General features: G+C 46.0%; 1 protein-coding gene across 2 annotated transcripts in view; it reads left to right on the top strand.

Moving 5' to 3' along the window:
- Positions 1–12,312, top strand: part of RCAN1 (regulator of calcineurin 1) — a 157,535-nt gene extending 145,223 nt beyond the window's left edge. The window contains exons 1-4 of one of the 2 annotated variants that reach the window (XM_063956522.1): positions 2,340–2,572; positions 5,419–5,592; positions 6,465–6,624; positions 8,525–12,312. In XM_063956522.1, coding sequence (XP_063812592.1) covers positions 2,486–2,572; positions 5,419–5,592; positions 6,465–6,624; positions 8,525–8,703 — 600 coding nt within the window. In that variant the 5' untranslated portion in view covers positions 2,340–2,485 and the 3' untranslated portion in view covers positions 8,704–12,312. Of the gene's footprint in view, positions 1–2,339; positions 2,573–5,418; positions 5,593–6,464; positions 6,625–8,524 lie in introns of those variants that run through there. The other variant, XM_063956521.1, reaches the window with a different exon arrangement.
- The last annotated feature ends 7,954 nt before the right edge of the window (positions 12,313–20,266 follow it).

The following is a 20,266-nucleotide window of genomic DNA, read 5'->3' as shown; positions in this document are numbered from 1 at the left end:
GCCCCGGCAACCCCACCACTAGCTGCAGCGCTGCCACCTGCAGTGAAATGCGCCCAGCTCCTTCACACACTTTAGCCGGCGGGTAGCGCTGCAGAAGTCCGAGCTGCTTGCAGGCTCCGACTCCCTCCTCCCTCCAGCCGCAGCGTCTCCTGGGAGCTAACCAGTCACTCCCAGTCTCCCCTTACCACAGTGCCCAGCAGCCGCGAGGTCCGCGCCGCGTGCATGCTATGACCCCCTCCTCCCTCCAGCCGCAGCGTCTCCTGGGGGCTAACCAGTCACTCCCAGTCTCCCCTTACCACATTGCCCGGCAGCTGCGCGAGGTCTGCGGTGTGTGACTGAGGAGGGGGGGAGGGATGCGGACGGGCAGAGGAAGCAGGACTCCAGCTTGAGAGAGTCAGCCATGCCAAGTCTCCACCAGCAGCAGATCCCAACAGGTTGGAGTGGAACAGCAGCAGTGACTCCGGTAAGACACATCTCTCTGTCACCACTGTTTTGTCCCTAATACCAATCTCTCCTGTGCCCTGTGTTCTGTCATGTCCCTGTCACCCCTGGCCTTGCCCTGTCACCCTTTTCCTGGCCCTTTCACCCTTATCCTGGCCCTGTCATCCTTACGCTGGCCCTGTTACCCCTATCCTGGCCCTGTCACCCCTGTGCTTGCCCTGTCAACCCTATACTGGCCCTGTCCTGGTCCTGCCGCCCCTACCCTGGCCCTGTCACCCCTATCCTGTCCCTGTCATTTCTGTCCTGGCCCCGTCGCCCCTGTCCTGGCCCCGTCGCCCCTGTCCTGGCCCCGTCGCCCCTGTCCTGGCCCCGTCACCCCTGTTCTGACCCCGTCACCCCTGTTCTGGCCCCGTCACCCCTGTTCTGACTCTGTCACCCCTGTCCTGGCCCTGTTACTGCATACCCTCCAACTACCTTTTTGGCAGGTACAATACCCGCAGCACCTCCAGACCCCTCCCCAATGCACCACACCTCTGCACCTTTCCCTCCACCACTGCGGCACTCCACCCCTCCCCCACACGCGGTGCCTCCAGACCCCCTACACCACCCGCGGCTCCCACTCCTCCGCCCCTTCACCACCCACAGCACCTCCAGACCCCCTCCACCATCCACCCCCCAAATATGTCTCCCCCCACAACTGCCCCCCTCCACCCGCAGCATCTGCAAACACCCTCCTCCATCCACGGTCCCCCCCTCACCCACCCCTCCCCCTCCCATGGCACCCCCGCATTTGCCCCTCCACCACCTGCAGCACCTCCGGACCTCCTTCCCCATCCGCCGCACCACCCGTACCTGCCCCTCCCCTACCCACGGCACCTGCGGACCCCTACCCCACCCCCGGCACCCCCGCCCATTCCCATCCCACAGCACCTCCGGAACCCTTCACCCATCCGCAACATCCCCACACCTTCCCCTCTCCCACCCGTGGCACCCCTGCCCCTCCCCCACCTGCAGTGCCTCCAGACCCCTCCCCCATCTGCGGCCCCTACTCCTCTGCCCCTCCCCCACCCACAGCACCTCCCGACCCTTCCCCATCCGGGCCCCCCCGCTTCCGCCCCCCCTCCACCCGCAGCATCTACAGACACCCTCCCCCATCCGCAGTCCCCCCCGCACCCGCTACATTCTGTACATCGTGCCCTGCAGGTGCTGTTCACGCCGTCGCAAGGGGCTGCGCCTCCTTCACCATCGCACGCCCTTTCATTGTGCAATATTTAACCACTAACAAAGGAATGCAGGTAATACTCCATATAATACAAATATTGAACCCCAGAAAGGCATGCAAGGGTTAAGGGGGCGTAGCCCCTTGCGACGGTGTGAAGAGCGCCCGTAGGGCGCGATGAAGCACCTAGTAATAATAATAATACCGTAATACTTTTTTTCCTGAACTCCATACAGATGACAAATGGTTAAACCTCTGCGTCCTTTTTACTTCCTTCCTCAGTCTTGGTTGCATTGTTCGGCCTCCCCAGTTTACCCCGTTGTTCTATGTGCTTTGTTTTTCATCGCCCCCCCATATGAAACCTTGAAGTAGCCCTCTCAGATAATCGTCCAGTTCCATCCTGAACATTTTCCATCTTAAGGCCGGCAGAGGGCTGAAGTGCAGCTCATGTAGTCTGAGTGCTGAATGGAATTACTAGCTGTGGAAACTATGCAGGCCGAGGACTTGATAAAGCAACTGCTATGCAAACCTCAGCTGTTTTTCCATCCTGCAAAGCAGAAAGGCAAAGTTAATTAGCATAGGGAAACTGACTAATGCTGACGTCACCCCTCCCGGCTAATGCTACAGAGCCTCTTCCCAGTTCCTTGCAAGCAGTGTGTAGGACTCTGCTCAGGAATTCGCTGGCCCATAGGAGACAGTTTGCTAAATATTACTGGGAGGAGTTGTACTGGGTCCTTTATAAACACAGTTCCCTGTCCAGTAACACTTCCTAAGCTGTGCCCAGCTGAGCTCCTGTAACCTCACTGAGGATAAAGTGACAGCAACATGCACTTCAGAAACTTTCATTACAGCTTTGCCTCCCTGGCCGCCTGTGTGGCTGACAGTGACATATTCTATCAGAGTGACGTCAGGGTAAGCTCGCCCTTCCTGCTGTATGTTACTTATGGGGGCTTTTATTATTATTTTTACTTGTTATAAGTATTTATTTTTTTATAGTTTTTCTATAGTTTACCATCGGTGGAAACAGTGTATAGAACAGGACTTGTTGCAGTAGTAGCAGATTGTCTGTCTTGCATGTGAAATACTGTACATAACACAGGTTAGACGATGTATAGTCAGTGACAGCGGAGAGGACTCTGTGTGTTTTGTCTGCAGTTTTCTTGGTTGACACTTTGTAAAGATCTGATCTGCAAACATCTGTCCTGGTTTCTGATTGTGTCGGTGTCATATAGACATGTATTTATAGTTTCACCTATTTAAATGCCCTCTTACCTTGCTAGACATCTAAATGTACATATATGAATGTAAACTGATACTCGGGAAGGATTTAGGGGGAGATTTATCAAAGCTTGGAGACAGAGAAAGTAGCAACTAACCCGCTTCTGTCATTTTTCAAACACAGCCTGTAAACTGACAGTTGGAAGCCGCTTGCTTGGTACTTAACATCTCTCCAAGGTTTGATAAATCTTCATAGTTCTCTGAGTTCTAAAGAGTTTACCCCAATCACAGCATCCTGGCTGTAACCACTTGTGTGCAATAGGGGAATTTGGCGTCACCATATACCAGGAGCCAGATTTTCCAAGCGATTGATGGTGCTCACGCAACATCCGTCATATAATTCCGAAATGCATATAGAAAAGGGACGTCTGGGTATATGTACAGGGTGGTATATTGTAGAAATGTACAAATGATTGCTGCAGTGATTGAAAGTGAACTCTCAGGAATCCGGCTTATTGTTTTGAAAGGCAAGAGGCTGCTCGCCAAGTGCCTTTACACAGGTTGGTGCGTCTCCGAGACAGCTTATTATACCTGTGATAGGGGGAGTGTTATTCCTTATAATACAGAAGCTTGCCTAATTAAGTATGATATCAGAACTATTATTATTATTATTATTATTAACTATTACAGTTGATACATGTATTCTCACCACATATATCATTAATCCAACCGCCATGTTAATGTATGTCATCAAACATTGTCAACAGTACAGTATGTAGTGTCTTACTGCCCTCTACTGGACAGTGTGCAGAAATGTACCATGCGCATAGTACAATATGTGTGGTAGCACTGATTATTACTACAGTACATATAGATAATACTATGTAGTTGTGAATATGTGTGTGTGCTTGTATGTGCACATAGCATACACTTAAACCTATATGTTTACATGTATGACACTCATTTATCACGTAACTGATCTTCCTCACAGGCGAAAGATTCCTAATACTTAACAGAGCTAGATATATTTCACATTGTACATCCTGAAGCTTAAACACAGGAAGCCTGGGTCCATAGGAGAAAATCACCTATGACACACAGTTTCAGTCAGAATATTTGATTAAAACCTCTACATATAAATACAGTACTAGCTGACGTTCCATCATCCTGCTAGATTTAGTACTGCTTATAGGTGGGCCTGTCACCTAGGCTACGGTGGCAGCCATTTTGTGGGATGAACCTATTTTCTGCCAATTTCAAACCCATGTTTTGCCTGACACTTCCTTCTCTCCACCTAGTATATGCACTGTCCTATCTGTTACATGGCACACTGATAACTGAATTCGGGTTTCTTGGCTGCAGGGACTATTTGTTCTTGTCAGTGTGACATTCTTTCCACAGGGGGAGTGTCGGCTGTGTTCCTTTGCAGAAGGAAAATAACAGCTGCGACAGTGGAAAATTTATTAATTTATCGTACATACGATTTGTCATTGCCTATTCCAATAAGTGGAGTTTATCTCCTGATCGGTGATTGATGCATGTCACAAATGTACCACACGATAGGTGTAGAGTGAGTGAGGGAAAAACCATTAGTTATTCTCCCGGTGTTCAAGGCATTGTTTTCTCTAGGTGGCCACTTTTATAGAAATTGCCAGTTGCCTTACAGGGAGCATGTGTCATTAGCGTGGTTAAATCCAAGCTTTCAAAATAGCATTCCGTTACTGAATGAAACTTGTGCCTGCTTACACAAAGAGCTCTGTACAATTGCATGACTGTTTTAGACTACATGGTTGAAATTCTGTATATTGCTGACTGTAGGCAGCTGCAATGTAATCCAGTTTAACCGAGGTCCATTCACAAAACAGGAGTGAAACACAATTGGTTAATTCATGCAAGGATGTGTTAGAGAGTTGTCGTCAACTTCTGAGTGCCTGCAATTATATATGGTTTATAAACTAAAATGTCCTGCTATATTTTAGTGTCAGCCAGGCTTGGCTGGAATTCATTGTGATTCTTAGCGGGTAGCAATGTGCTCTAACACTGAACGAAGTCTGATCTTTTCTTTTCATAACATAACGGCTGTTGCTTACTGCACAATGTACCTAATTCAGAGTTGATCGCAGCAGCAAATTTGTTAGTTGGGCAAAAGCATGTGCACTGCGGGGGGGGGGGGGGGGGGGGTGCAGATATAACGTGCAGAGAGAGTTAGATTTGGGTGGGGTGTGTTCAAACTGAAATCTAAATTGCAGTGTAAAAATAATCAGCCAGTATTTACCCTGCACAGAGACACTATAACACACCCAAATCTAACTCTATCTGCACATGTTATATCGGCCACACCTGCAGTGCACATGGTTTTGCCCAACTGCCAACAAATTTGCTGCTGCAGTCAACTCTGAATTACCCCAATTGCCATATTTTTTTTGTAAAGCCTCTCCCTGTTGCAGGTCACAGAGTTTGATCCCAGTTAGCCGTACTGTGTGCCACAATAGTGTTATAGTGTTTGTGCCTCATTTAACTAGCTTTATCTTTTCTTTCAGGCCAAATTTGAGTCCTTGTTCAGAGCCTACGATAAAGACGCCACCTTCCAGTACTTCAAAAGCTTCAAGAGGGTACGAATAAACTTCAGCAATCCGCTGTCAGCGGCTGAGGCCAGAATTCAGCTGCACAAGACGGAATTCATGGGGAAGGAGATGAAGCTGTACTTTGCTCAGGTCTGTACGGGACATATTGAACGTTTACCTTAAGTCTTTTTAATGCAGTCTTGGGCAACCTGTCACTCTCTAGCTGTTGTGGAACAACAAGTCCCAGCGCCCCCCCCCCCCAACAAACTCTGATCTGATGGTACTGTAGTGGGTGTTCAGAAGCAGTTTGTGCTTCGAACGGGTGGTACTGTTACAGCATCTGCAGCCTGGTGCACGTAGGATTTAATCCCACCACACACACACACACACACACACACACACACACACACACACACACACACACGTGATCACCGCTATTTGGAATGCTGGATAATGCTTTCACATCCTCCTAAACCCGTTGAGAACCGGGTTCATACGTAATTTTGTGGAACCTTTACCTCCTGGGTATCTATGTTCTTTCCTCAGTCTTTTGCATCTCTAGAATTAAAAAAATAAGCCATTTATTAGCCCTTTATATATTTCTAGCGAGCTATCCACATTACATTCTATTAAATTATACTCCATCTACAAGATTGTGTCTACCCTGGTAGCTGGATGTAAAGAACTGAAAGATTATTTTCGGTAAGGAGGTTAGTGTGCAGGCCCCTGCCTATGTCCAACTCCAAACCTTCTCCTGACGAACCTTTTTTACATTCTAAGGGATCACCAAAACCACTGACATCGTGATGTATGATGTCACTGGTTTTGGGGATCCCTCAGAATGTAACAAAGGGTTCGTCAGGAGAAGGTATGGAGTAGGACATAGGCAGATGCCCCTGGTTTAAAATACCTTTAATACATATACATTTTAGGATTTAGGATATGCAAAGAGTCTGACAAAGGATTATGATCAGGAGATTAATATGATAATCTTGAATATTAATGTTTTTGTTCCGTTGTAGACATTGCATATCGGAAGTCCTCATCTGGCACCACCAAACCCAGAGAAGCAGTTTCTTATCTCCCCACCGTCCTCCCCTCCTGTGGGCTGGAAACAGGCTGACGACTCCACGCCGGTTATCAATTACGACCTCTTGTACGCAATCTCCAAACTCGGCCCAGGTGAGAATTGCTTGTGGTCTGCGTGAAAGCTGAAACTAGTAGCTAGTCCATCCACAGCCATAACTACTTTGTTACCTAGGTAACGGCATTAAATGGACCAGAAAAGGGTGCACCTCCGAAACTGTGTGAATGGACATGGTCCTTACGGGGTGCGAGACAGTATTCCATAGATTATACATAATAGGTTTGTTTTCCCTTTACAGAAACCTTAATATTAGATTTTAATGTTTTGAAAGGGCACTTGTGGTCCCCAGTAAGGCAGTATTCTCTTCCCTTATACAGCGTAGACAGAAATATCCACTACGCTAGTGCAGGTACATCTCCGCCTACGTTGCTCCATGCGGTGGTCATTTTTCCTGTGTGTGGTTAAAGGAGGGAATTTATTGAAAGAGCATTTTCTCTGAGCTGCCCAGAAATAGCTGCTGATTATACACGCGCTCTGGGCCAAGTTTCCACTCTCTCCAGACAAAATCATTTCTTTTTCTTTTTTTTTTTCTCTGTGTAGCACATTTTTCCAACATTAGGCTAAAGGGGAAAAAATATCCCATGACTGCTTCCAAACAGCGCCTGATCCAAGTTAGTGTGGGAGCGTTGGCGCACGGCCCTTCCAGGTCTTATTCATTAGGAGAAAATCTCTGATCTTCTAAAGACATTCATTGTAGGTAGCTGGTGGGAGAGGCCAAATGCCACAAACCTCTTCTTTCCTCTTCAAATAAAATAGAGTAACAATAAGCAATAATGTGTATTGAGGCAACTGTATAGCTACACATCGTCATACTGAGTGGGGGGGGGGGTGCCATGAAAAGGTTATGGGGAAAATGAGATAAATTATACGGAGATACAGTACCAGCCAATCAGCTCCTGTTATTTTTCAAACAGCCTATAACATGGCAGTTAGGAGCTGATTGGTTGATACTTTATCTCCGTCCACTTTCTCTCTCTCTCTCTCTCTCTCCAAGGCTTATTAATTAGTCCCCAAAGTACCATCCAATCAGCTCCTGTCTTTTTTTTTTTTTTTTTTTACAGGCTGTGGGCGGGATTCATCGCATTTTACATGCAATGCATTCCGCCACTCATCACAAGCATAGCTGCATGCTTGAAAAAAATCACAAAGGACAGCTCTCCCAATATGATCTGCCCTTTGCTATACAAGGACATCCGGGTTTATGACCCTGAAGTCCGCACCCCAGGGGACACCGGGGGGGTGGGGGGAATCAGAATGGATCCCTCTCAAAGCACATAGCAAAAAAGAAGTCATGGGTTTCTATTAGGCAGCATTGCCTATTGTGTCCAAGCCATTCCATAGCTTGACGCATATGAAAAATGCGGACAAACTTCCGAGAACTGCACTTTTAAAGGTTTGACTGCTTTTTTTACCTCTGATGTATACTGCTCTGTGTTTGAAAAATGACAGGAGCTGATTGGTTGGTGATTATTTGCATCCCCTTTATCTCTCTCTCCAAGATTTGGTACATCTCTGCCCTATATGATGTTGATCCCATAGCTAATATAAGGAACATACTAGTCTGAGCAAAGTACTTTCTATGACAATGGGATGCTTAAACTAATCAGGGAAATGGGTTCAAAGCAACAAGTAGTTCCAGTGAGGTTATGGAGGCGCATAACAGGCAGATATCATTGCTCAGCCAGATTGACCGCTGGTGCATAACATGGACAGATTACCTCAGAAACAAACCTACTTAGTGCCCGTCATCAAAGTATTTCAGAGTTTGGGAGATATTTTGAGTGACTGTATTTTTTAATTATATTACATTTATATTTAAAAGATTTTTTTTAATAAAGCAACTCAGACCTGAGCGTTATTCAGTCAATAGGGACATGTCGTGTTTCACTATTAAGTCAAAACTCATCCCAATGCCTGTTCTCCTTCTCTCCTCAGGAGAACAATATGAATTACACGCGGCAACAGACACCACCCCCAGCGTGGTGGTCCACGTCTGCGAAAGCGATCCTGAAAACGAGCTGGAGGTGGAGGAAGATGAAGACGGGGCGAGCAAAGGCAAACCAAAAATTATCCAGACCAGAAGACCAGACTACATGCCCATCCACCTGAGCTGAAGAAGTAGACGCCATGTTTTTTTGTGGATAGACGTCATTTTTCACTTCATGGGACTTTTAACATGAGGACGGCTGGACACGGCCTTAGGACAGCAGCGGCTGAATTTAAGTTGGGCCCTGCAGTTCTAAACCGGTGCTATTCTGGCTCGTTTTGTTTTTGTAATCGGCCAGGGGCCGCTCTTACTTTGGGAGAGCCCTGCCGGCTTTGCCCGACGACTTAGAGAAGAGTGGAAGAACAAGTTCCGTTTCAAGGCCTTTGGGAATATTTGCTTTTTTTTTTTTTTTAAGAGATGTTTCTTTCATGGAATATGGAGGACTCTTGCTTGGTGGTCCGCTGTGCGCGTGAAGACACAAGTGTGGTGTCTACACTGATGACCCCCTCGATTGTACATAGTTACTGGGATGCGCACACCTGTCTTTCCATTAAAATCTTGTTATTTTAGGAAGCAGTTTGGGGAATAGATATAGATAACTTTTTTCCATATATGTTTATTTTATTTTATTGTTTTGCATGCGAACTATATGCTAACATTTTTCTATTCTGTGTAAAGTTTAAACGATTTCAACCTGGAAAAACTGGTGTGTCAGATGAACGATCTGATTTGCATCAGGAAACTGTGCGGATAACTTGTGCTAATTTTACAGTTCTGATGTTTGTATTATTGGGGTTCACTAGATATTGAGCATAGGTGCAGGCCGATAATTAGGCCACGTAAACTATTCTGACTCTGCAGTCAAATAGCTTTTCCTGAATTCATTATCTGTGTGTTTGCCGTCGGTGTAATACTAAAATATGAGATGAAAAAAAAAAAAAAAAATACGTGTGTACTTTAGGTTTGTCATTCTCTCTGTGACAGGCAGTTTTGTTACACGAACTCAAAATGGAACCTGTCTTCATTACCTCATCACGTCATCTCACCGTTCAGCTTTCATGGATCAGCACAGTTTACATACAAGCATTTTGAATAAAACAATTACATTATCTATTCTGGCAACTTGTCCCCAACCCCAGTTGCTATACAGAACCACATGCTTACTGAGGGTATGGGTCGTTGGGTCAACTCAACTTAGGTCGACAGTCATTAGGTCGACCATGGAAGGTCGACATGCATTAGGTCGACGGGCAATAGGTCGACATGTACTAGGTCGACAGGTCAAAGGTTTGACATGGGGTTTTGGACTTTTTTCTGTGTCGTTTTCTTCGTAAAGTGACGGGGAACCCCAATTAGTGCACCGTGTCCCCTCGCATGACTCGCCATGCTTCAGGCATGCGCACGGCACAGGTTACCATTCCCAACTATAGTCCACGTGGATCGTCAAGTATGAAAAAGTATCCCCCCAAAAAGTGAGAAACTCATGTCGACCTAATGATCCTGTCGACCTAATACATGTCGACTTTTAGTGGTCGACCTAAGCTGTGTCGACCTAACGACTGTATCCCCTTACTGAAGGGTGGCAGCCTTTTTGTTCACTAGGGGCTACTGACATCACCGAGGCACTAAGCACAAACTCCTAGTGAACTGACCACAAAATGGCTGCCTCCACTGTCCTTACACAGGTACACTTTAAATCTGGGTTTTCAAAGGCAGTATCTGGAAAAAGTAGAGCTTTATTTTAGTTCTTGGTTATTAGAAAATCAATACTATTATTTGTTTTTGCGTCACTTTGGCGGTGGTGCTACAGTTTACATACCCTCCAACATTTTACACATAAAAATCGGTGCAAAGTAGAAAGGGGCCGTGGCCATGGGTGAAGGGGGCGTGGCCACAACCCTTTTCCTACACTTTCAATGGAAGTTTGGAGAGCCAAAAATAGGTACAGACCATAAATAAAAAAGTTACTGTACCTGCTAAAAAGGTAGAGTTGGAGGGTATGAGTTTATGGATCATTTTCATGTTTTCCATGCATTCAGCGTGGCTGCTTCCACCAGACATGTACTGTATGCATATGCTTTGTGTAAATATGTAGGAAATGCTTAAATCATGCACATAAAACAGTGTACACGTCCTGTTCTCCCACTTGAGGAAAAAATAAAACCAATTGTTTTTGTGCAGTGTATTGTTTCTTTGAAGGCATCTATGTGGTAACTTTATGTCCCTTTTATTAGGAATCAAGTCCTTACCTTATTATACTTATCTGTATGTACTAACATGCACTGACTTATAACAGCTAATCGTGCATTGGCTTTCATCAGTCTTCATTGCACTACAGTGATAAAAGCCGGTATGTGATTGGTTGTTATAGATTATAGCTGATTTTCTAAGGTGTGTTTAATAATATGTAACTGGTACAAGTGTACTGTAAGGCATAACCAACCAAGTGACAAACTTGCACATCAAATCCATAAACAGTGCATTAGCTGTCTGTCATCTGAGGTCATAGTGCTAGTTATGTAATGTCTACAACAGTGGTTATTGGAGGCAAATCTCTTCTTTTCAAAGGACCCCCTACTCCTAATGCAGTAAGTTTTGCTGATGTACTATAGTGAGAGCACCTGTAGAAAATCACCCAGTATAAAACCCGACATTTGTACAAAACGCTTTTCTTTTTAAAGCGCTTCTTCACGAAACTGATTTTTTTTTTTTATGGCGCTGGTAGGGGCAACCTAATACACTACAACAAAATATACACTATAATGATTACCTGTTTCAAAGGAACGGTCTGATAGAGGGGCTTCCAGATGGAACAGCCCAGAGCGTCACATAACTAAGCCCCGCCCTTTTTCTTTGTTAATTGGTGCTTTGATCTGTAAAGGGACGCTAACCACAAATATTATCTGCTCACTTGATCCTAGTACAGCAAAGTGTTGATGGCATCAGTTTATTGTAATCCTCGGTGCAAGCTATAAGTAACTATTCAGAGTTAGGTCTTCCACTTCTTTGCCTGCTGTTCTTCATAGTTTATCACATAACATTACACAATGACGTCCTACCGCACCCAATGAGATGTCTACTAAACTAGGCTCTCAAACTCTTGTATGGTGACTGGTTCATCACAGACTGATCACAGTAAGACTGATGGGAGGGCAAGAAGGGAAACAATGGCAACTCTACTGAATGGTTGGTTAGCGCAATGATGGAAACTAGGTAACAGTCCTAAAACAAAAATAAGCTTGCACTTTAAACTCTCTTATCAATAGGAAAAACAAAATAAAGGGTTAGATCTGCAGTACTGTCGTTTGTTATAACGCAACACTTATGATGTCAATATCGAGTAAATGTCAGCAGGAGGGTACAAGTACAAAAAAAAGAAGTTGAAGATCCGACTTTGGCAAATTGAATTCGGTTATTGTGTCTGCTGATCACACTGTTCATCTGCTCCTCTGTTTTATGACTGTGTGTAGTGTATATTTATATATGTATATTTAGGATCGTGTGTACATTATCCGCTCACTGGGCGGCCCGCGTCCTGGGAGGTATTAGACGCTCCGCCAGTCACCTCCAGAACGTCTACTGCCTTACTGCAGGATTGGGTCCATTACCGTCTATGTTTTCATACAAATTGTTTACTCTTGTCCGTTTCTAAACTGGAAGCCTGGTTGTGGGGGTTTTGTTCTCCCTCCATGGCTGTTCTGTAAATGTTTTAGACAATAAATTTGCTTTGAATGAGTGCGTTTAACCTGTTGCTTTTATTCCTCATTAATGGCTACAGAACAAGGGACTTTTAAAGCACAGAAGTCTAAATTTGCAGATTGCTGGGCTTTTTTTTCCAGTTGGAAAGTATTGTTATACTAGTAATATGCACCCCAGTCCTGCCCCACTCTACTTACCCTATGTACTCCTATCCTGCTCTGTCCCGTCCATGTTGCCGTGGTGAGAGACGGGGGGAGTTGTACATTGCCAGGAAAATCTCACATACACTCTAAAGGTGAGTACATACCGATACAATCAGAGGCGGATTGGGAACTAAAAATGTCCCTGGGAAAATTTGCAGAAGTGGCCTCACATGGGCAGAATCGGAGGTATACTGTATAACCACAGTGGCCAAATCATCCCTCACATGTCAATAAACAAAAGAGGCCCGCGTGCACGTCAGCCCACTGGGAATCTTCCCTGTGAACCCCGTGGCTAACCCGCCCCTGAATACAATCGTACCTTCCATGAAAAGGTCCTTTCTACATAACTCCCGTACAGCTTATGCCAATAGGTAAAGATTGGTGTACGGGCCAAAGGAAATGTGCAGAATAAACCAAAAAAAGTCTGAATGTTGACAGGAAGGAGCATGTGACATAGCTCGATTCCCGACCTGAGTTTAATTACGCAGGCGGCACTGATTTCGTGTACAATTGTAGGAACATTCCGCCCACCCACAATGGAGACTAACAGGGACAATACCCACCCGTGGGTATCCACGACACCCATAAAGTGGGAATAGAATAGCAAGGTCTTTGTTGCGCTTAGCTGAGCCCGCCACCATGTTCTTGATGTTGTCGATCCCTGACAGGCCCCTGTTTGCGCCACCCCGCCCCCGCAACACTCTGTCTCCTCCCTGGAAAAGGAACCAATAAGATGTTGGCTTTCATTTTCAAACTGTCCTGGAAACATCTACAATTTTAGGTTATTGATTTAGGCCTCATGTTATATCTGTATAATACGGGGTATATTTACTAAAGTGTGGGTTTTTACACGTGGAGATGTTGCCCATTCAGCCAGTCTGATTCTATCTGGTATCTTCTATAAGGTGTTCGATAAATGATCAGTAGAATTTGTTTGGTTGCTAAGGGCAACATCCTTATACCCTTTTAAACCCCTAAATGTCTGTTAGGCATAGCGGATCCTGTAACAGCGTGGAGCCAAAATAGATCCACATAGATTATTAAAGTACTCACTCCTATTATCTTGGAAAATATCCACATTCAATAGTTTCATCTTTTAAATCAAAATCCTTATTGGGCATATTTATCACCAATCGGATTTTTTTATGAGATTGGGAAGTGATAATTACTATAATGACAATTGCAGTAGCTGGGCAGTGGGGGAGAGGGATCCCGAGGATTGCTCTCTAAAAAATGAAGTAGCCCATAGGCCCATTCCTACTGGTCAAGGCCCATCTCTATCTATGGCTGCCAGCCCCTAGTAGTACAATGATCACTCCCTCACTACTTACATCTTAGCTGTATTATGTCTTGAGAACGTGTGGTGCTCTGTTACCTGTACTCTATTTCTGTTATATATTTACTGTAATGCTAAGTTTTGTCTCCCTGTACTGTCCTTTGTACGGCGCTGCGAAACACGTGTGGCGCCTTTATAAATAAAATCTAATTATAATAGGCTAGAATGGGCTACCGTCATCTTCAAATGGTGTTAGCTGCCGGGTCCAAGCTTGGTACAGCATATCCAACAGTTTAGCAGACCCCATAGAAACTTATCGGGGCTGTTTTTAGTCAGAGAGGGAGGGGCAGTGCCAGATATCGGAGATTTCTGCCTCGGTCCCTCCTTGTTGCATCCTGGGGATGCTTAGATTTTTCATGGAACTCCCACAATATAACTTTAATTACTCCATAATTTTGTAATCGAAAAACCCCACATGCTGTAGTTTGCTCAATCCAAACATTTTAGGGGTCTATTCATGAACTAGTGAAAAGCCCTGTTTAACTGAAAAGCTTTGTTGTATTAATAAAGCGGGTTACCGTGGAGAAGTTCCTGACTTCTTCAGCTGTGCCCCCGCTCCGTGTCTGGATCGCTTCCTCATAAATTTGTATGGGGGGGAGTGATTGATAGAAGCACAGAAACTCCCGGTTTCCGTTTTGCAAACAAAATTTGCCATTCTGGATGGCGTAAGGGGTTTCCTGACAGGAGAAAAGCAGCCAAGACTGCAGTCTCTTTGCTTTCTCCGCCCCTTTCTCTGACTTTGGCCAATCAGAGGTGCCCAGGCAGAGGGAGGCAGAGAAAAAAAGTTCTCCCTGTTCCTTTTTAGGGGAACACTGTTAGTGGTTCCCCGAGTCACTATAGTAGTGACCTGTCCAGCATATGCCGGGTCACTTCAGAATCCTGACTGCGCTTATCTTCCCATCCATGTCCGGCTCACTCTGCCCACACCCTCACTCTGGGTCACCTCTCTGTTACCTACCAGCTTCACCACCCCAACACCACCACCCCCTGCCGCTGCTCTGTGCAGCACATCTCCGCTCCCTTCTGCCCCACCTCACCCCTGTGACTGATTAAAAGCTCCACCGGTGGACGGTACTGGCGGCGCATGCTCAGAAAAGACAGCAGCGCAGGGACAACGTTAAGAAGGAGAAGACAGGATTGCTGAGGCCCAGGATCCCAAATCGCAACAGGGAAAAGATAAGTCTTCATGAATAGCCATAAAATAAAATAAAAAAACACACAACATGTCAGGTGATAACTAGAGATGAGCGCCTGAAATTTTTCGGGTTTTGTGTTTTGGTTTTGGGTTCGGTTCCGCGGCCGTGTTTTGGGTTCGAACGCGTTTTGGCAAAACCTCACCGAATTTTTTTTGTCGGATTCGGGTGTGTTTTGGATTCGGGTGTTTTTTTCAAAAAACACTAAAAAACAGCTTAAATCATAGAATTTGGGGGTCATTTTGATCCCAAAGTATTATTAACCTCAAAAACCATAATTTACACTCATTTTCAGTCTATTCTGAATACCTCACACCTCACAATATTATTTTTAGTCCTAAAATTTGCACCGAGGTCGCTGTGTGAGTAAGATAAGCGACCCTAGTGGCCGACACAAACACCGGGCCCATCTAGGAGTGGCACTGCAGTGTCACGCAGGATGTCCCTTCCAAAAAACCCTCCCCAAACAGCACATGACGCAAAGAAAAAAAGAGGCGCAATGAGGTAGCTGTGTGAGTAAGATTAGCGACCCTAGTGGCCGACACAAACACCGGGCCCATCTAGGAGTGGCACTGCAGTGTCACGCAGGATGGCCCTTCCAAAAAACCCTCCCCAAACAGCACATGACGCAAAGAAAAAAAGAGGCGCAATGAGGTAGCTGTGTGAGTAAGATTAGCGACCCTAGTGGCCGACACAAACACCGGGCCCATCTAGGAGTGGCACTGCAGTGTCACGCAGGATGTCCCTTCCAAAAAACCCTCCCCAAACAGCACATGACGCAAAGAAAAAAAGAGGCGCAATGAGGTAGCTGTGTGAGTAAGATTAGCGACCCTAGTGGCCGACACAAACACCGGGCCCATCTAGGAGTGGCACTGCAGTGTCACGCAGGATGTCCCTTCCAAAAAACCCTCCCCAAACAGCACATGACGCAAAGAAAAAAAGAGGCGCAATGAGGTAGCTGACTGTGTGAGTAAGATTAGCGACCCTAGTGGCCGACACAAACACCGGGCCCATCTAGGAGTGGCACTGCAGTGTCACGCAGGATGTCCCTTCCAAAAAACCCTCCCCAATCAGCACATGATGCAAAGAAAAAGAAAAGAAAAAAGAGGTGCAAGATGGAATTGTCCTTGGGCCCTCCCACCCACCCTTATGTTGTATAAACAAAACAGGACATACACACTTTAACCAACCCATCATTTCAGTGACAGGGTCTGCCACACGACTGTGACTGATATGACGGGTTGGTTTGGACCCCCCCCCAAAAAAGAAGCAATTAATCTCTCCTTGCACAAACTGGCTCTACAGAGGCAAGATGTCCACCTCATCTTCACCCTCCGATATATCACCGTGTACATCCCCCTCCTCACAGATTATCAATTCGTCCCCACTGGAATCCACCATCTCAGCTCCCTGTGTACTTTGTGGAGGCAATTGCTGCTGGTCAATGTCTCCGCGGAGGAATTGATTATAATTCATTTTAATGAACATCATCTTCTCCACATTTTCTGGATGTAACCTCGTACGCCGATTGCTGACAAGGTGAGCGGCGGCACTAAACACTCTTTCGGAGTACACACTTGTGGGAGGGCAACTTAGGTAGAATAAAGCCAGTTTGTGCAAGGGCCTCCAAATTGCCTCTTTTTCCTGCCAGTATAAGTACGGACTGTGTGACGTGCCTACTTGGATGCGGTCACTCATATAATCCTCCACCATTCTATCAATGTTGAGAGAATCATATGCAGTGACAGTAGACGACATGTCCGTAATCGTTGTCAGGTCCTTCAGTCCGGACCAGATGTCAGCATCAGCAGTCGCTCCAGACTGCCCTGCATCACCGCCAGCGGGTGGGCTCGGAATTCTGAGCCTTTTCCTCGCACCCCCAGTTGCGGGAGAATGTGAAGGAGGAGATGTTGACAAGTCGCGTTCCGCTTGACTTGACAATTTTGTCACCAGCAGGTCTTTCAACCCCAGCAGACTTGTGTCTGCCGGAAAGAGAGATCCAAGGTAGGCTTTAAATCTAGGATCGAGCACGGTGGCCAAAATGTAGTGCTCTGATTTCAACAGATTGACCACCCGTGAATCCTTGTTAAGCGAATTAAGGGCTGCATCCACAAGTCCCACATGCCTAGCGGAATCGCTCCCTTTTAGCTCCTTCTTCAATGCCTCCAGCTTCTTCTGCAAAAGCCTGATGAGGGGAATGACCTGACTCAGGCTGGCAGTGTCTGAACTGACTTCACGTGTGGCAAGTTCAAAGGGCATCAGAACCTTGCACAACGTTGAAATCATTCTCCACTGCACTTGAGACACCTCCAATATCGTGCTCAATTGTATAGGCTTGAATGGCCTTTTGCTGCTCCTCCAACCTCTGAAGCATATAGAGAGTTGAATTCCACCTCGTTACCACTTCTTGCTTCAGATGATGGCAGGGCAGGTTCAGTAGTTTTTGGTGGTGCTCCAGTCTTCTGTACGTGGTGCCTGTACGCCGAAAGTGTCCCGCAATTCTTCTGGCCACCGACAGCATCTCTTGCACGCCCCTGTCGTTTTTTAAAAAATTCTGCACCACCAAATTCAAGGTATGTGCAAAACATGGGACGTGCTGGAATTTGCCCATATTTAATGCACACACAATATTGCTGGCGTTGTCCGATGCCACAAATCCACAGGAGAGTCCAATTGGGGTAAGCCATTCCGCGATGATCTTCCTCAGTTGCCGTAAGAGGTTTTCAGCTGTGTGCGTATTCTGGAAAGCGGTGATACAAAGCGTAGCCTGCCTAGGAAAGAGTTGGCGTTTGCGAGATGCTGCTACTGGTGCCGCCACTGCTGTTCTTGCGGCGGGAGTCCATACATCTACCCAGTGGGCTGTCACAGTCATATAGTCCTGACCCTGCCCTGCTCCACTTGTCCACATGTCCGTGGTTAAGTGGACATTGGGTACAACTGCATTTTTTAGGACACTGGTGAGTCTTTTTCTGACGTCCGTGTACATTCTCGGTATCGCCTGCCTAGAGAAGTGGAACCTAGATGGTATTTGGTAACGGGGGCACACTGCCTCAATAAATTGTCTAGTTCCCTGTGAACTAACGGCGGATACCGGACGCATGTCTAACACCAACATAGTTGTCAAGGCCTCAGTTATCCGCTTTGCAGTAGGATGACTGCTGTGATATTTCATCTTCCTCGCAAAGGACTGTTGAACAGTCAATTGCTTACTGGAAGTAGTACAAGTGGGCTTACGACTTCCCCTCTGGGATGACCATCGACTCCCAGCGGCAACAACAGCAGCGCCAGCAGCAGTAGGCGTTACACGCAAGGATGCATCGGAGGAATCCCAGGCAGGAGAGGACTCGTCAGAATTGCCAGTGACATGGCCTGCAGGACTATTGGCATTCCTGGGGAAGGAGGAAATTGACACTGAGGGAGTTGGTGGGGTGGTTTGCGTGAGCTTGGTTACAAGAGGAAGGGATTTACTGGTCAGTGGACTGCTTCCGCTGTCACCCAAAGTTTTTGAACTTGTCACTGACTTATTATGAATGCGCTGCAGGTGACGTATAAGGGAGGATGTTCCGAGGTGGTTAACGTCCTTACCCCTACTTATTACAGCTTGACAAAGGGAACACACAGCTTGACACCTGTTGTCCGCATTTCTGGTGAAATACCTCCACACCGAAGAGCTGATTTTTTTGGTATTTTCACCTGGCATGTCAACGGCCATATTCCTCCCACGGCACAATCTTTTTAACCCCAAGTGGTAAGGTTTCCCACTTTTTTCTTATATATGAGGTTTTTTACCTCTCAGGAGGAATCCACAAAATTCGTTTTTTTCAGGGTAAGATATTACTCCCTGACGGGTTCCGAGAGGCATACTGTGGGATTACCCTGTGGCCACTAATTTTTGGGGAAACTTTTTAATGTTTTATGGAATGTTTTGTTAAAAATAAATTTTTCGAATAATTTTTATGCAACTCTGGACTCTGAACTTCTTTTACCAATTGGATATACTGCATACGGGTTCTTTGAGGTGTGGAAAGAAAACCACAGAGGACAGACGGAGGAAAAGAAACCGTTCAAGGCACATAGGGCTTTGCCTGAAGGTGAGCATATTATATATGGGACAGGAGCAGCCTCTGATGTGATATATATAAGGAGGGTGGTGTGAAAAAGGAAGTGAAGTAAAAGAAACCTTTCAAGGCACATAGGGCGTATACATAAGGTGAGCGTCTCTTTATGAATAAAAGGGGTGAGACCCAGGAAGCTTGATGTGTTAAGAAGTGTGGAGAAAGAAACCATTTAAGGAACATCCCCCACTGTGAGGAGGTCAGTCCAGAGGTGCGAACCGCAAGGCGGACTATACCTAATATCCTGAGGACTGAAAAAGATTCACACATATATATATATATACAATTTCTTTAATGTGGTTGTTTGTTTGTTGGTAGCGCTTGAGGACTATTCTCAATTTGTAATTGTAAATATATAACTGGATGTGGTGTTTTCCAGAGTTTTAGTACCAAGCAGCTCCATAGGCGCAAGTTATACCTCTCCTTTTTGTTTATTTGGATATTCCTCCCACGGACAACAGGTGTCTCCCCGGGTGCCTGACTTAAACAAACCACCTCACCATCAGAATCCTCCTGGTCAATTTCCTCCCCAGCGCCAGCAACACCCATATCCTCCTCATCCTGGTGTACTTCAACACTGACATCTTCAATCTGACTATCAGGAACTGGACTGCGGGTGCTCCTTCCAGCACTTGCAGGGGGCGTGCAAATGGTGGAAGGCGCATGCTCTTCACGTCCAGTGTTGGGAAGGTCAGGCATCGCAACCGACACAATTGGACTCTCCTTGTGGATTTGGGATTTCGAAGAATGCACAGTTCTTTGCTGTGCTGCTTTTGCCAGCTTGAGTCTTTTCATTTTTCTAGCGAGAGGCTGAGTGCTTCCATCCTCATGTGAAGCTGAACCACTAGCCATGAACATAGGCCAGGGCCTCAGCCGTTCCTTGCCACTCCGTGTGGTAAATGGCATATTGGCAAGTTTACGCTTCTCCTCCGACAATTTTATTTTAGGTCTTGGAGTCCTTTTTTTTCTGATATTTGGTGTTTTGGATTTGACATGCTCTGTACTATGACATTGGGCATCGGCCTTGGCAGACGACGTTGCTGGCATTTCATCGTCTCGGCCATGACTAGTGGCAGCAGCTTCAGCACGAGGTGGAAGTGGATCTTGATCTTTCCCTAATTTTGGAACCTCAACATTTTTGTTC

The sequence above is a fragment of the Pseudophryne corroboree genome, chromosome 2 (assembly GCF_028390025.1).
Source record: "Pseudophryne corroboree isolate aPseCor3 chromosome 2, aPseCor3.hap2, whole genome shotgun sequence".
Taxonomy (NCBI): domain Eukaryota; kingdom Metazoa; phylum Chordata; class Amphibia; order Anura; family Myobatrachidae; genus Pseudophryne; species Pseudophryne corroboree.
This window is presented reverse-complemented; position numbering and strand designations above follow the sequence as displayed.